Below are 15,118 nucleotides of genomic sequence, written 5' to 3' on the forward strand. Positions count from 1 at the left end.
CTGTGATGCTCTAATCCAGCAAATGAATTGAGTTAAGAGAGATTAGTGGAGTTAAGAGCTCAGCATGGTGTAAGAACATGAATGAATACAAAAAGTACCTCTTTGACACACAGTAGCTTCACTGCAAAGACGAGTCAGGACTGAATTTTGCTGAATTTCTTGGGGGGGATTTCTCTGAAGAAGTAATCACCAGCAGTTTTTTTTCTTTGGTGGTGGGCAGATTAGATGTACACTGCTCATACATAGGGAAACAAGGAGGTATATACAAACGTCATAGTGTGTTTATGAGGCTGAATTTATTATGAGCAGTTAGTATTCTTCAAAGTCAAACATTTTGGTGGCTGTTTGCAGCCTTAGGCAGTGTAACTGGTTTATCTGTAACTTCTCACACATAATTAACTTGTCCGTCCTCTTTAACACATTCATTGTTGCTTATTCAGCTTAAAAAGAGATGAAGAAACACCAGTGTTTTTCCAGATTTCCAGGATTTTCATGCTCCTTTTTAAACCGTACATTGAGTAGAAACTTTCTTCTGCTAAACAAATATAGCAGCAGCAACACTACACAAGTCCAAACATGAATGCTCATCAGCACTTACTTAAAGGGGCGACAGTGTGTGTACACAATCCACATATATCCTTTGTAATCACCTCTATAGCTACCTTGTGTCTTTTGAGGCTTGTGTAGCAGGAGCTATGTCCTTAACAGTTCTGGAGAAGCACAGCTTCTTTTTCTTCTTGCATGCTTCTGTGTCTTTGTGTCCTGATCACTTGCATCTCTTTCATCCCCGTTTGTAGAAGGAGCTGTCGGGCCATAAGAACATCGTCGGCTACCTGGACTCAACAATCAACGCTGTGTCGGACAGCGTCTGGGAGGTCCTGATCCTCATGGAATACTGTAAAGGTAAACGCAAACATGTTTTGAAACCATGATGTGACCACAATGTTTTATACCGAACTATACTATAACTACTACTGACTATGACTTTGGTTTTTTGTTTGGGTCGGGGTCATTTTGGGACTTGATCATCAACACTGCTTCAAGTAGACTGTTAATCAAACAACATCCAATAACAAAATAACAATGTTTACTGTGCAATATCAACATTTCCTATGTGCAATACTGTGTATTCAACATTTCAGTCTTTTTATAGTTTGCCTTTACTGTGTACTGCTTTCTGTTTTTCTATTGTTTACCTGTCTTTTCTTTACTGTAATACTGCAAATTTCCCCACTGCAGGACTAATAAAGTATCCTCTTATCTTAAACTAAATGAAATTTTACTAAACTAAATGCAAACTAAAATAATATTTCCACCGCAAATTTAAATTTTATATGTGTTTGATGTGTTTGGTCATTGTTGCACACTGTAGTAATGATGGTGGAAGATGTTTGGTCTTCATTTCACATCTCTTTTGGAAGTTGGTGCCTTCCCAATAAAGCCAACTTCGCTGCACTTTTCCATAATAAAAAGATTGTAACATTCAACAACTATTTATGTTTAGTTTATCAGGCTATGTACTTAAAGTGGCTTGTGTTTTCTTTTGTCAATATGTTTAATCGTGCTTTGTTGCTGCCTCTGTCTATTGATCGTGGCAGCTCGTTGTCTCAGCGTGGCTGTTTTGATCGGTTTGACCCTCAATGGAAAAGTGAACATGCAAACATTACTCTGTTTCTTTAAGAATAATCAGATAGATGTAGTCTTTACATGGTGACATATTTAGTTTACTTAGAAACGGATGAAATCATTGATCCCGTTCATGGCCCAGCTGGTAGCAAGTATTGCAAAATATTGCAAAAACATCTTGCCGTAATTTTCTTGCACATGTTATTGTCCTGTAAAGATGTTAAAGTTAAAAGCAGAAGATACTGTCATGCACCAAAATGACACATGGCATTTCCCTTTTTTTTTTTTTTATCTTGATGGCTTATTGTTATGGTCTCAAAAAAGGAGAACTGTAGCCAACTTATACTGATAATTAAGTTTAGTTTAGCATTTAGTTACCATTTGAAATATTGTAATAGTGAGTTTTAATCCCCCTTTCTCCTGCAGCGGGTCAGGTGGTGAAGCAGATGAACCAGCGGTTGAATGTGGGCTTCAGTGAGGCTGAGGTCCTCCACATTTTCTGTGACACCTGTGAGGCCGTGGCCCGCCTGCACCAATGCAAGACACCCGTCATCCACAGAGACCTCAAGGTGAGGAGGGAGTTACTCTCTGTCCCATCATCAAATCCCCTCCATCTAACTGATTAGATGCAGCTAATGATTAGTTTCATTATCAGTAGGGTTTGGTACCGAAGTTGGTACTTTTTTTTAAGGGGACTTACCAAAATGACATCAGCACTACCAAGAACTGACTCAAGTTAAATCAATTGGTGCCATATTTTGGCGGTGGTGAACCGAAAGCCATCACAACTGTGGTTGCACTTTTCAAAACTCTGTCCCACAGTGGTTGGGATTAGACTTCCTCTGAGATACAAGTACAAAAGCGTTTCTTATGCCCTGGAGACCGACAGGCCGGAGGTTGACAGAACAGGTTTTATTTTGTGTAAGATCTTCTAAATAAATAAGATGAATAGGTTCAGACTTATTCTTACAAATGATATTACATTTTTTTGTTATCACAGGGAGAAAGAAACAAAAGTATCGATACTGGTATCTGATCAAATGTGTACCCAACAATGATATCAGATGCTGTTTTTTAAACCTAAATAAATCTGCGTGGTCAGCAAAAGAAAGAACATTTTGGTTTCACTGCTTGTTTTAACCCCTCTGCTTCCTTTTACGCCGCCCCCCCTTTTCGCCAGCTTGCTCTCTTATTTCCTTTCCTTCCTCTCGTCCTTTTCCTCTTACTCCTTTCGCACCAAACCTACTCCTTGTACAGGAAACAATAGCGGGTACATCTTGAGATTCCTCACTCACTTGGTATTTAAATCAAGAGGTGCTGTGACCCAGATTCACCCTCATTTTTGCTGATGCTCGGAGGCCGGTGGTAATTTCCCACCCTCGTTGAATTCTCCTCAGTGCCCCATCAGTAGGCCGCTGTACTCTGTCCAATTGGACAAGGCTCTGAACAGTGCGGTCCCTTCAGCCTCACAGGCCTGTCCTCTGTTCACTGTCTGTATCTGTCTGTTCAGCCTACATGGCTTACATAACATCGTAGCGACACAAAAGACCCGCGGAGGGCCAGTCACGCATCGCCAGGGGAAGTGAGAGTGCAAAAAAAGCCCCTTAACCCCGAGCTGTCAACAGTATTGAGACACTGTGGAGCTTTCATTAGCTCAGCAAAATCTTTTTCTTGATACTCTTTTTGGTCTGTCCTTCTCCTCTCAGTCAAAACTCCTACAGCCTTACTGGTTTTATGTTTTTAGATGTTGCACTTTGTCTCAGATTTTGTTTTCTAGCATTCCTCATACCTTTCTTGGCTGTTTTTATGTTGTTACTCACTATGATAATTTACCATCTTTCAATGGAATTGATTAGTGATGGAAACCTACTTTAAGATATTGTGACATCCGATCATGTCATCATAATTAGCACATACTAAATCCAGTTTCTTAGAAAATCTAATGCGTATATCTAGAGGGAATATCATTCAAAGATTGTGCTTTTACACATTACACATGCATGTAAACAAAGTCAGATAGCTGAAAAAAAAATGTTCCTCTATAATTTCAATAGAAATTCTCAATAAAATGAGAAAATTAAAAATAGTATTTACCATGTGGTTATTTCATATTATATATTTATTTATATATGAAATTATCGGAAAACTTGCTATTTTGGATATATATATATATATATATATATATATATATATATATATATATATATATATATATATATTGTTATCAAGATTAAGCACGGGACAATGTGAAAATTTAATGTCATGATTGTCCTGGCCAAAATAGTTGTGATTCACAATATTATCCCAATTATTATCAAAATATACTGAAAACTAAAAACTTTACCTTAAGAAAAAAAAAATACACTGCATCACGGACGGGACACATCTATTTTTAAATTAACTTAAATAAGGTATTCATAAATCATAAGATCCCCTGGATTAAAGATGCCATTTAAAAAAAACATCATCATATAATATGTCCTAAAAAACTGTAGCAGCATGGACTGTCTGCGAGCACCGAGCGCCTAATAAATGATCAAACTTACATTTGTTGTAGTCTTGCTTGATAAATACATGCACAAGGATGTTAATTGTACAGGCAACGAACAGTTACTACTTCTCTTTATTCGCTACATCAAATGAGAAGATGGATTTCCTGTAAAATCTAATCAACTCTGTGATTTGACCTGAAACTTATGGGCTGTGGCCAAATTAATGTTACAGTTAAAAGGACAAACTGAAGTCAGTTCACTCATTGGGATAGTCATGATTGTCCCAATTTAAGGAATATCGCCACAATTATCTTATAATGAGTTTTTTTTTTTGGTTCATGATCCGCGATAAAGACAATTATTGTCCTACCGCTAAAAAAAGAGGTCTGACAAAAAGAAACACACTGATAGCATACAAATGAGAAACAAATCTGTTTTCAGACTGACTTGTTATTTTAATGAGCCTTATGTATAACAGGCCACAGAGCAGCCATGATGAGACTCCTGTGGCAGAATTATTGTAATATAGGTTTCTCTCACTGCTCCATCACGGAAAAATAATTCCATTTAGTGGGATTTTCATAAGTTTTTAAAAGCAAAACCTTTTGTTGTACATCTCGGCTCAAGGTGACATCAGTCTGTTGCTGGATTTTTTTCTATGGTCGTCCGCTCCAGGCACATTGCTGCTGCGGTTACAGCTCTGTTATTGAATGATCAGTAGCACTGTGCTCTAATCAGCCATATTCAACTCTTGTAATACCTCTGTCTGTTCCTTCCACCAGGTTGAAAACATCCTGCTGAACGACCAGGGAAATTACGTGCTGTGTGACTTTGGCAGTTCCACTCACAAGATCTTGCTGCCACATAAAGATGGAGTGACCGCTGTGGAGGATGAGATTAAGAAGTGCGTGTCTTTTGTCATGTTCTTTGTGTTGGTAAAAACCCTATATATATATATATATATATATATATATATATATATATATACACACAGTATAAACCTGCCACTTCCATGCTCTGGAACAATATTGTTTTGGGCCTTTTGCACCACAGGAACTTTAGGGGAAACCCAGAACTTTTTTTTTAATAGTCAGGAAGTTAACCTGCATTTCAGCCCCAGAAGGTTTCCATTTTAGTTCCTGCTCACCCAAAAAGTCCCTGCTACTGCCTATCATGCAGGAGTTTGAATGGACTGGCCAAACTAATGCCTCTAGATTGTTACAACATGGATTGTGGGTTTTCTATTTCTTTCTTTGATTATCGTAACATTATTGATGTTTTAACAGAGTTATGGAGAAAACAAGAGAGACCGTTCTAATGAGAGGAGCATGAGCAATTTATCGATTTGAATCTAAATTTAATTTGCTAATTGTTTTTGATGCAGCTTCAAAAGCTGAAACAAAACCAGAACACTCGGCTCACAGCAGATCTTGTAGCCCACCTCAACAACATCCATGCAGACACACAGTCACACAAGAGAAAATTACAAAGAACAGTGTGAGAACTCTGCTGCCTTGAACAAAGCTGTTGCTCTGTAATTGGTCTAATTTGATCGATCTTCACCTGTCTTCGGATGCAGTGTAAAATTGAGAGCGGAAAATTGACTTGTAGTTTCTCCTCAGTTCCTGGAACTAAAACGGCTAAAACAACTAGTGAATTTATTCAAGGGAAAGGTATTGTTACCTTTATCGGTATGTTCCCTGTTGCAAGTGTCTTTTTTTGACGGGGGCGGTCTTCGACAGACTGATTGCAGCAATAATGTAGGGCCCTGTAGTTTCTGTCATAACAGAAACATGGAGAAAATTGTGAATTTCAGAATTCAAAACACATGGCTAATTCACTGGTGTTAGCGACCTTTTGACCGCTCTTGTTAACACAAAGATAAATTAGGCTGTTAAAACGATATATGGTTACAAAGATAAGAAGTTAGACTTTAGTTTAACACCATTAAATTAACTCTAAACATTACACCATCATTTATATTTGTAGGTTCAACAGAAAGTTTGATAGACTTTAGCCCAAAACTGTCGGTCTGGAGACACAGATTTGTTCTCTGTGAGAAAATGTCAAATGATGGAGGTTTGTTCACAGTCTGCCCCGTTAGAAGTGGCTCCTTCTGTAGCACTCGTACTTTTGACCACGTCCACTCACTTTAAGCTCCTCACCCAAAGGTCCCGCTAGATTACTTCACTTTTTTCTGAAGGAACCTTTTGCTGTATGTCAGGCGGCTCAGCCCCAAGCACAACACTTTTTGTTTTTAACTGTGTAACACTGTTTAAAGTAGCAGCTGGTCAGCTTCAGGTCTGTGGAAGCTGCTCGCTTTCTTGACGCCTGTTCACAAACATTCTGAAATGCCCTATAACAAAGATTTTATAGGGCCTTCTGAGTACCTTTGCATAGTCATATCGGTGCAAAATTGATGCACATAGAAAAGGTCTATTACCGTTCCAGCTTAAAAATGAACGTTATCGAAAATCTTTGAATTTCCCCGCCTAAAACCGAGGCCAGCCTGCACTTTTTACTCACACCACTGTCATTAAACTGAAAACAACTAAACAAATGTGGTGTGTGGCCAGACTGCTGTCAAATACAGTGTTGCACTCAACCTGTTGCAACTCAAGGTCTTTTTATTTGTGTCCATAAGGCAAAATTAGTGAGCTTGCGAGGCAAACAGAGCACAGATTAGAATACTTTAGCTCCGTTCCCCAAACATAGAGCTGTAATTGCATATAATTGCATAACTTTATGCAAGTAAACCAAACATATACACGTGACTGCAAAACAATCTGCACTGTTGTAGATCCAATGCATATGATGGTGTGGTAGGAGGCGGTAAATCTGGCTCCCCTGTGTGGTCACAACCCTGTGCACTGTGGCTTTGTGGTTTGCGGTGCAGTTGTAGTGAATGTCCTTATGTTTGTGTTTCAAATCACAGCTGTCCATTCAGATCAGGCATGCTAACTATCCCACATCTACAGCTGCAATAAAAGTGCAATGTGTGGTGCTTATCGGCAGTAAATGGCCGTGTGTAAACTCTCCTGATCGTAAGCGCCAGTCCTCTGAACTGCATTGACTCAACAGTGTTTGCATTTTATAAACCAGCTGGGTTTTATCCAAAAAAAAACAGCTGCTTTGATTATTGTTATCAGAATAACTCGAGTAGAAAAAAACCCAAATGTTACAATGAAAGGTGAATTAGGCAACTGTTGCTGCTAGACTATATTTTTATCAGGGCTGTATGGAATGTTGTTTTTTGACATTCAAAGCTTCTATTCAGGTTTTCAAGAACAACAATAAAATATTTAGATTAGATTACTGCATCTGCTCCAGCTCTTATATTGCAGCGTAAATGTTGTTTTTGAACGGCTAAACGCCAGCAAATACGTACTGGAGCAGAATATTTCGTTGTGAATGTTGGAAATTATAATTTCTTTGTCATTACTTTTTGACTTTGTGGACTTAACAACGCTCTGGAGTTACTGGAAATGTTTGAATCACACCAGTCTGTTATCTAATAATATAAGCGTAGCCTAATCTTTATCTGTTAAAAAAATACTGTGTTTAATCGGAATGAAGAGACAACATGTGGCTGCCTCCGAGTGGCCCAAAAAAAATCAGCCATTGCAGATTTAATTGATGCATTAACATATAAACTGCACTTTTATACATTGGGCAGTTTAATCTCTACCAATGTCGTACATTTAATAGGTTTATTATATGTTTTGTATGTAAAATGATATCTATAGCTTGCAAAGAAGGCACTCGACTTTAAGGTAAGTTGTAGTAGAAGTATAGAGAAGCATTAAAGGAGGAACTCAAAACTTGCATCAGCACAATGTGAAGTTTGACCTGCAACTGACTATTTCCTGTTGTTGTGTCTCACAGGTACACGACCCTTTCATATCGGGCGCCGGAGATGATAAACTTGTACGCAGGGAAAGCCATCACCACTAAGGCTGATATATGGGTAAGGGCCTACTTTGTATGTGTGTACAGTATCTGTGTGTGTGTGTGTGTGTGTGTGTGTGTGTAAGTAATGCACCCTGCAGGGCTGGTTTATCCTGGGCGTCACTCTACCCCGACAGGTTCCTCCTCTCTCTCGCTCCGCCTCTGTCTCTCGCCCCGGGCTGTTTGCCTCCACCAGCTCTCCAACAGTGTTTTTCCCTCATTAAACATTGAGCAACATCATTCACAACACTCCGCCTCGTCCCTGTTCCTCTCTCCCCGCTGCCTCTTGTCCTCTTCTATTTTCCCTCCGTTTTTTAGATAATTAGGCACTGATGAGGACCTCGATGAGTTTGTGTGAAATATGCCTAGGCTGTTTCTGGTTTTTCTTTTTTTGAAGGTGTGAGGTAGAGAGGCAGGAACAGGGTCTTGGACAGCAGCCATTTTGACGAGCGGTGTAAATTGAAGCACCCAGGGAGTTAAAACAGCCAGCGTATAAAGACTTGGCTGTTGATGGAACACATTATAAACGCATGCACTTGATTTGACTTTGTCACGTTTGAATCAAGATCTAAAAAGACTTCACTCGCCCTCATAGTTTCAGCTGGGAGATGTGTATGAGCGGCGGTTTCACTGAGCTCTGCTCTAATAACAAATAATTAAAAATATTCAATCAAACTGGATAGAAACAACATAAAACGTACCCAAACAGTCTTTGTTGGTTTGGTCCAAGTAAATTCACTGAGTTACATTTGAAATAATGCTGCTTATAAACGCTGTTTTTTCCACGCTTTATCTCTCTGCTGTGTTGCCCCCCAAAGCCCCCCACTTCTTTGGCAAAATCAATAATGAACAAACGGCAATGTACTGGACCAATCACTGCTATATTGTCCAGTAATCCAACCCTAGCGCATCATTCAAGTGTTGATTTTAAATGTTTACGTTATAAGTGAATCTTCAAATGACTATTTCTATTAAGAAGCATATACATTAACACATACGCATACTGTATGTACACCAGTGCAAATTAAATAAGCTGACAGTTTCAGTGAAGTAGGTCTCCCTCTTTTATGCTAATACTTTTAGACAGGGGACAATATTGTGCAATTTGCAGTTTTTAAAATTTTCACGACATCTGGATTTGTCAGAAAAAAAACCTATAAAATGATAATTAATTAATAATGAGTTAATGAGTTAACTGACAAAAGTCTGACTACTTTTCATTTTTCTTTACCCTTCTTTCAGATTTGCCTTTGCAACAAAAACAGTATAATCAATAGAGCTGCAACGTTGAATTTGTCAACTTTTAAATTAATATCCGCCTATGTTGATTTTTTGGTGTGAGTAATATTTTAAGAAGAAAAAAAATGATATAGTTCTCTGATTTCAGCTTCCTCTATGACAGTAAACTGAATATCTTTTGTTGTGGATAAAACAAGACATTTGAGGACGTCATCTTCACTGATTGACATTTTCTTCACCATTTCCTGATATTTTATAGACCAACCAACTAATCCCATTAATGAAGAAAATAATTGCCAATGACAGTAATTGTGAGTTGCAGCCCTAATAATCACAAACACATACACATAAGCTTTAAACAGACATCTGGCTGTAGGAACTACTGTTCGGACGCACAACAAAAACACCAACTTCCTGTGGACTAACCCCTGCATTCTCACTTCCTCGTCTATGTTTAGCCACGGTTGAAACTCTGCTGATTTTATACATTTTCGGCTCAAAGAAAAGTCGCATGCATTAATCCGAGCGGTTTTTAAGGTTGTTAGAGGATGTGCTCTCCGGCTCAGTTTAGGAGTTTAGCATCAGACTGGATTAGCTTGTTGAGCGGAGAACTGTGAAGAATATCCGTCTGCAGATAGAGCGCTTAAAAGAAAAAACATTCCCTTAATGCGGCGGCTAATTCCACAGTCTCTTTCATCTCATCAACAGAAAAAGATGCTGGAGCCAAAGATAGAGCCAACTGAATATATGATTTTGGGAGCAGAACACTTTTGCATGTGGATTTGTTTGGACAGCCATATTGCCAGTGGAGCAGACTCAGGGCCTGTATTTTAAAAGCAGTGACATAAGGACCATTTATTCTTTGCTCAGCAGTCCTGTGTAGCTCAGTGGGTTAGAGAAAGGCAACAAACATGGCCATGGTTGGGGCGATCACTTACCACTAGGATGAACTCTACTTGACATGATAAAGTGGTTGTAGACGTCTGTTTTTTAAATGTCCATTTGTGATGTCCCTCTAGCCCTATAAAACACACAGATTGTTCATTGTAATACAACACTAACCAGCTACTACCCACATACTGTAGCAGGAATTAGATCCTGATTAGATTAGATTTTGATTTGTTTCCATATTGGGTCGATCAGGTATATTTCAGGTAAAACATTTTTTTTTTTTTTTTGATTGGATATGAAAGAGATTCTCAGAGAGGAACCATCTGATCTGGTGATTTATTAAAAAATAGCAATGTTTAAATTAAAGCGATACCTACCTTTCTTGCAAGTCTCACAACTATTCCCTCCAAAGTCCCACCCTCTCCCCCTGCCTGACCTCTGACGCTCCCCCATAGAGAAATTCTGCGTTTGAATGCAATGAGAAGGCCGAAGTTTCGGACTTCTAATTAGGCAAAGTGCACTGAAAAGCCTGTCAAAGTAGAACCTGCTACAAGTACATTTTTAGGGCGATTGACCTACTCTGAATTCACTAGTAGGAGGTTCCCATTTGACAGGCTTTTTAGTGCACTTTGCCTCGTTGGAGGTCCGAAACTTCGGACTGCCCATGGCACTGGAACGTAGCATGAGCAGCGCGAGTGAAACAGAGTGACGGATGAAAGGTAGGAAGCTCGGCAAATAATTTTATTCGGACCGAATAAAATGATTGGTCAGACTTTTATCAGAAATATATGAGAATTTAATATTGATGAGTTTGAACACCTGGTGGATTTCTTTTACATTTAAGCATTTTAAGATTACATTTTATTTATTTAACATGAGCACACAACAACAGTCAACACGATACAGTGCAGCTCTACAGTCAGCGAATATTCGGTGACATATCTCTCGCCAAATTTAGCCAAGCTTTGGAGTGTTATATAACCCCCTTCCCGACAAGCTAGCATGTCATGCTTGGTACCAATGTATACCATCCTCCTACTTTCATTTTATTTATTTTTTATTTTATTTTATTTTTTTTTTACTTTTTCTAAAAAATTTCAATACATTCCTGTCAGTGTTTCTCTTCATTCATTCTGCAGTGGCGGTGCTGAGATTTCTCATGTGCATTAATGCTCTGCTCTAGTGGTGCAGACATCTGCCTGCATGCTCGCTACAGAGCAGCGTAGTGCGGCGTCCATTTTAATCCGCAGCTGCTCTACTGTACTGACTGAGGAGGGCAGAGGAGAGACTGGTGAAGTGAACATTACTTTGTCTGTACTGGTTAACATGCTCAGTAGTGAATCACACGAGTGCTGACAGATTGTTTTAGAAGAAGTTACTAACGCCAGTAACAGGAAGCCGTTTTAAAAGTGACGTCTTTTCTTTGGGAAGAAGTGCCTTGGATCTAATTTATGGCGATGTGAAGAGTGGTACATGTGGATTCTGAAAATGAACTGAACAATAACAAAACTATTTACAGAAACTTTATTTTCAAGACTGTTTGTGTTTTCTCCACAGGCACTTGGATGCTTGTTGTACAAGCTGTGTTTCTTCGCACTTCCATTTGGGGAGAGTCAAGTCGCCATATGTGACGGAACCTTTATTGTTCCAGATAACTCCAAATTCTCCTTCAAGTTGCACTGTTTAATCAGTAAGTTTGTGATTAATCATGTCAGAATGTGTATTCTAATGATTTTGGAGATCATACTACATCAGCATTACTTTCTATCACTCGTTAGAATCACTTCTAGTTCTCCCTTTTCTAAACTGCATGTGTCCGTTCTGATGATTTGGGAGATAATCATAATTTCTCTAGATATGTGTACAGTATTATTACCTTTTCTGCCATGTTTTCAGTTCATACTGTCATAAAGGAAAGCTGTAGACAACACGGCTGAGCCTTTTTCCACATAAAGGAACTGGACTGCAGGCTTAACTGTGTCAAATTATCCTTACTTAACACAATTACACAGGGCAGCACAGGGAGTTCAGATTGTAATTTGCACCCACAGTCTTTTTTCTTTTCTTGTTCTGTTACTTCACCCACCCACAGAGTGACTGACTTTGTTGTCATGCATTTACTCAACTTAAGCCTGTTTGAACCAGACTCAATGTCAGTCATGGCGGCCTAGTTTTCTTTCAAATTATCCCACTTCCCTAAATGCATCCTGCAGACAGAGGATCTTCCGTTTCTAGATTATTCAACCAACAGCTCCACCAGGTGGCCAAAGAGAGATGGTGCACATTAACCAGGGTGAATCAGCCAGTGATGCTGTATGAAAATGATCTCCCTGTGTTTTCCAGGATATATGCTCGAACCCGACCAGGAGAAGAGACCAGACATTTACCAAGTGTCCTACTTTGCCTTCAAATCAGCTGGAAAAGACTGCCCAGTGCCAAATCTCTTTGTAAGTCACTGGACTGTATCAGTCACTGTGCTTTAGCCTTTATGCTCTGTTCTCATAACTCTCCTGCTTCTTTTTTCCAGAACTCTCCCATCCCCACGTCGCTGCCAGAGCCTCTAACAGCTAGTGAGGTTGCTGCTAGGAAAAGCATGACAAAAGCCAGGTACTGCTGACTGATGTTTGCCTTTAGTTTTTATGATATACACACTTTTCCCTGGTACTGATAGATACATTACAAAATATAATAACAGGAGAGAACTCTTCAACCTTGATCATTTGCATTTCATTTATGTGCTTTAAGAAAAATCTGTATCTTATTCAGGCTAATGAAAGGAATGCATTGAAATATGTTTGCTTAATTTAACACAAACCGTATATATATATATATATATATATATAATTTTCGACTACTTCTTTCCAGGATAACTGATGCAGTGGGCCCGACGGAGACATCAATAGCTCCCAGACAGAGGCCAAAAGCAGCAAACAGTAACGTCCTGCCGCTAGCCAACACCGTCACCCCTGTCAAGATGACCGTGCCTTCAGCACCCGTCAGCAACGGCCAGAAAGGTTTGTTTAACATCGATGGGATTTAATATCCATTGAAGAAAATAGACCATACAATATAAAGAAATTCCGAAAACTAACACGCTTTACCACAGGAAGAGTATGAAACGTCTCTGCCAAGTTCTTTTGGTATTTTTTTTAATGGGGAAAAAACTATTCTTAAAACATAACAAATATGATTTAAAGTTCAGAATGTATCAGTCACTACTACTTTGTCAAAATTTAAAAATAAAAATCAGGTTTATCAGATTATTATACCTTGAAAATTCATTTTGGATGCCAGTAGTGCACGTGTTGATGTCTGTGTGCTCTATTGTTATGAAAATAAGCAGTAAAAATGATTGTTCGGAAACTTAAACTAAATAAGATAATAAGGTAAATTCAATAAAACTAAAATAATAACAAACATAAGTCATTTCAACTTTAGTTTCTTAGCTAAAAAAATGCGATGTCATGAATTTCCATGATCTTTCCTTACATTCATTCGAGTAAAGTAGCATGAAGAATAAACATTAAGGCAATTCTCTAATCATGTAGCTACATACTTCTGAGACATTATACCTGGCTTTATTTAAAAAAAAATACAACTCAACTAAACTGGCAAAGGCACTCTCAAAACTAACTCAAACTAAACTGAAATTAAATTGAAAAGCGGCAGCACTGTAGTAAAATCAAACTTTCAAGACTCCACCACTGGCGTTCTCTTACGCTTGTTTCATCTTAAGGCATTTAGGAGACTCTCAGTGATACAGTTTACTTGTGTTGGCTTCTGTGCTCGCTGTGGTGTTGAAAGTAATAAATCCACGTACCGTGTGTATTTCTGTTCCCTCAGCTCCCACCCCTGGCTCTGGGCAGCCATCCGTGCAGCCGCAGCCCAGCAGTCAGCAGCACCGAGTCCTGCAGCAGCTTCAGCCTGGTGACCTACGTCTACAGCAGATACAACAACAACAACAACAACAACAACAACATCACCATCAACAACAACAACAGCAACAAGCAGTGCAGCAACAATATGCAAATGCACAGCAACTCCAATACCTCCAGGTACATCCACCACACTGGAACAGTCACTAGCATTTTTCTACATGCATGGTACCGGCTCCACACTTCAGTGTTTTTTCTCATTTCTCAGAAGCCTCTGAGAATCTTGTGTTACTGATGTTACTTTCATGCTGTTGGTGGTGTCGTGCTTTTTTGGTTTGGTGTTCCTGCTTTAATGTTGTCTGGCAAAAGGAAGGTGTGTCGGCACAGAGTCCTGCCGGTAGACAATAACCTTATTTTTAGTTTCATAAAATGTACCTCAATTCACAAAAATTTAGGATATCAGGACAGCGGAGACCCTGCAAAGCTTTCATCGCAGACTGAGAATGCACCTGTTCAGACTTCACCTTGATCCATGAATCATTAAAACACAAACAAATAATATAAAAAAAGAAATCTGAAGTAGAGCATTTAGAACAGAATAGAATTGAAATACAATACGCTATATTAACGTTGTGTTGCATACAACAAAATTACGAGTACAACTCCTTTAGTGCATAAGAAAACAAAAAACAAAAAAAACAAAACAATTTATGGACACTTAAAACAATGAAAATGTGTATAAAAAGAGAGGGAATAGAGAGAAGCTATATACATGAAAAAGAGGAGAATGAAGTGGAGTGGTTACTGTGGTATTAATATTTAGATCATTATTAATATTATTGCACCATTGAAGCTGAATGAATGAATGTAATGTAACAATGTTTGCTGTTACTATTTAGAAGCCGGCGAGCTCAAGTAAAACAACAAATATAAAACATTTAATTTCCTATAAAATCTTCACAGTAAAAGTCTCCTTTTGTTTTGTTATTTCAAAGTACTTATTGTGATGCAGCTAAATCAGGAAATATTGGGTTTTGATTGGGTTGT

At 38.6% G+C, this 15,118-nt stretch overlaps 1 protein-coding gene across 1 annotated transcript in view; it reads left to right on the forward strand.

Moving 5' to 3' along the window:
- bmp2k (BMP2 inducible kinase) overlaps positions 1 to 15,118 on the forward strand; it is a 62,422-nt gene that overhangs the window by 27,344 nt on the left and 19,960 nt on the right. Inside the window, exons 3-11 of the mRNA XM_083913246.1 lie at positions 798 to 903; positions 2,053 to 2,195; positions 4,901 to 5,022; positions 8,004 to 8,085; positions 11,754 to 11,886; positions 12,540 to 12,643; positions 12,724 to 12,803; positions 13,062 to 13,210; positions 14,040 to 14,251. Of these exons, the coding sequence (XP_083769372.1) occupies positions 798 to 903; positions 2,053 to 2,195; positions 4,901 to 5,022; positions 8,004 to 8,085; positions 11,754 to 11,886; positions 12,540 to 12,643; positions 12,724 to 12,803; positions 13,062 to 13,210; positions 14,040 to 14,251 (1,131 nt within the window). The remainder of the gene's footprint in view (positions 1 to 797; positions 904 to 2,052; positions 2,196 to 4,900; positions 5,023 to 8,003; positions 8,086 to 11,753; positions 11,887 to 12,539; positions 12,644 to 12,723; positions 12,804 to 13,061; positions 13,211 to 14,039; positions 14,252 to 15,118) is intronic.

This window comes from Echiichthys vipera, assembly GCF_963691815.1.
Source record: "Echiichthys vipera genome assembly, chromosome: 4".
Taxonomy (NCBI): Eukaryota; Metazoa; Chordata; class Actinopteri; order Perciformes; family Trachinidae; genus Echiichthys; species Echiichthys vipera.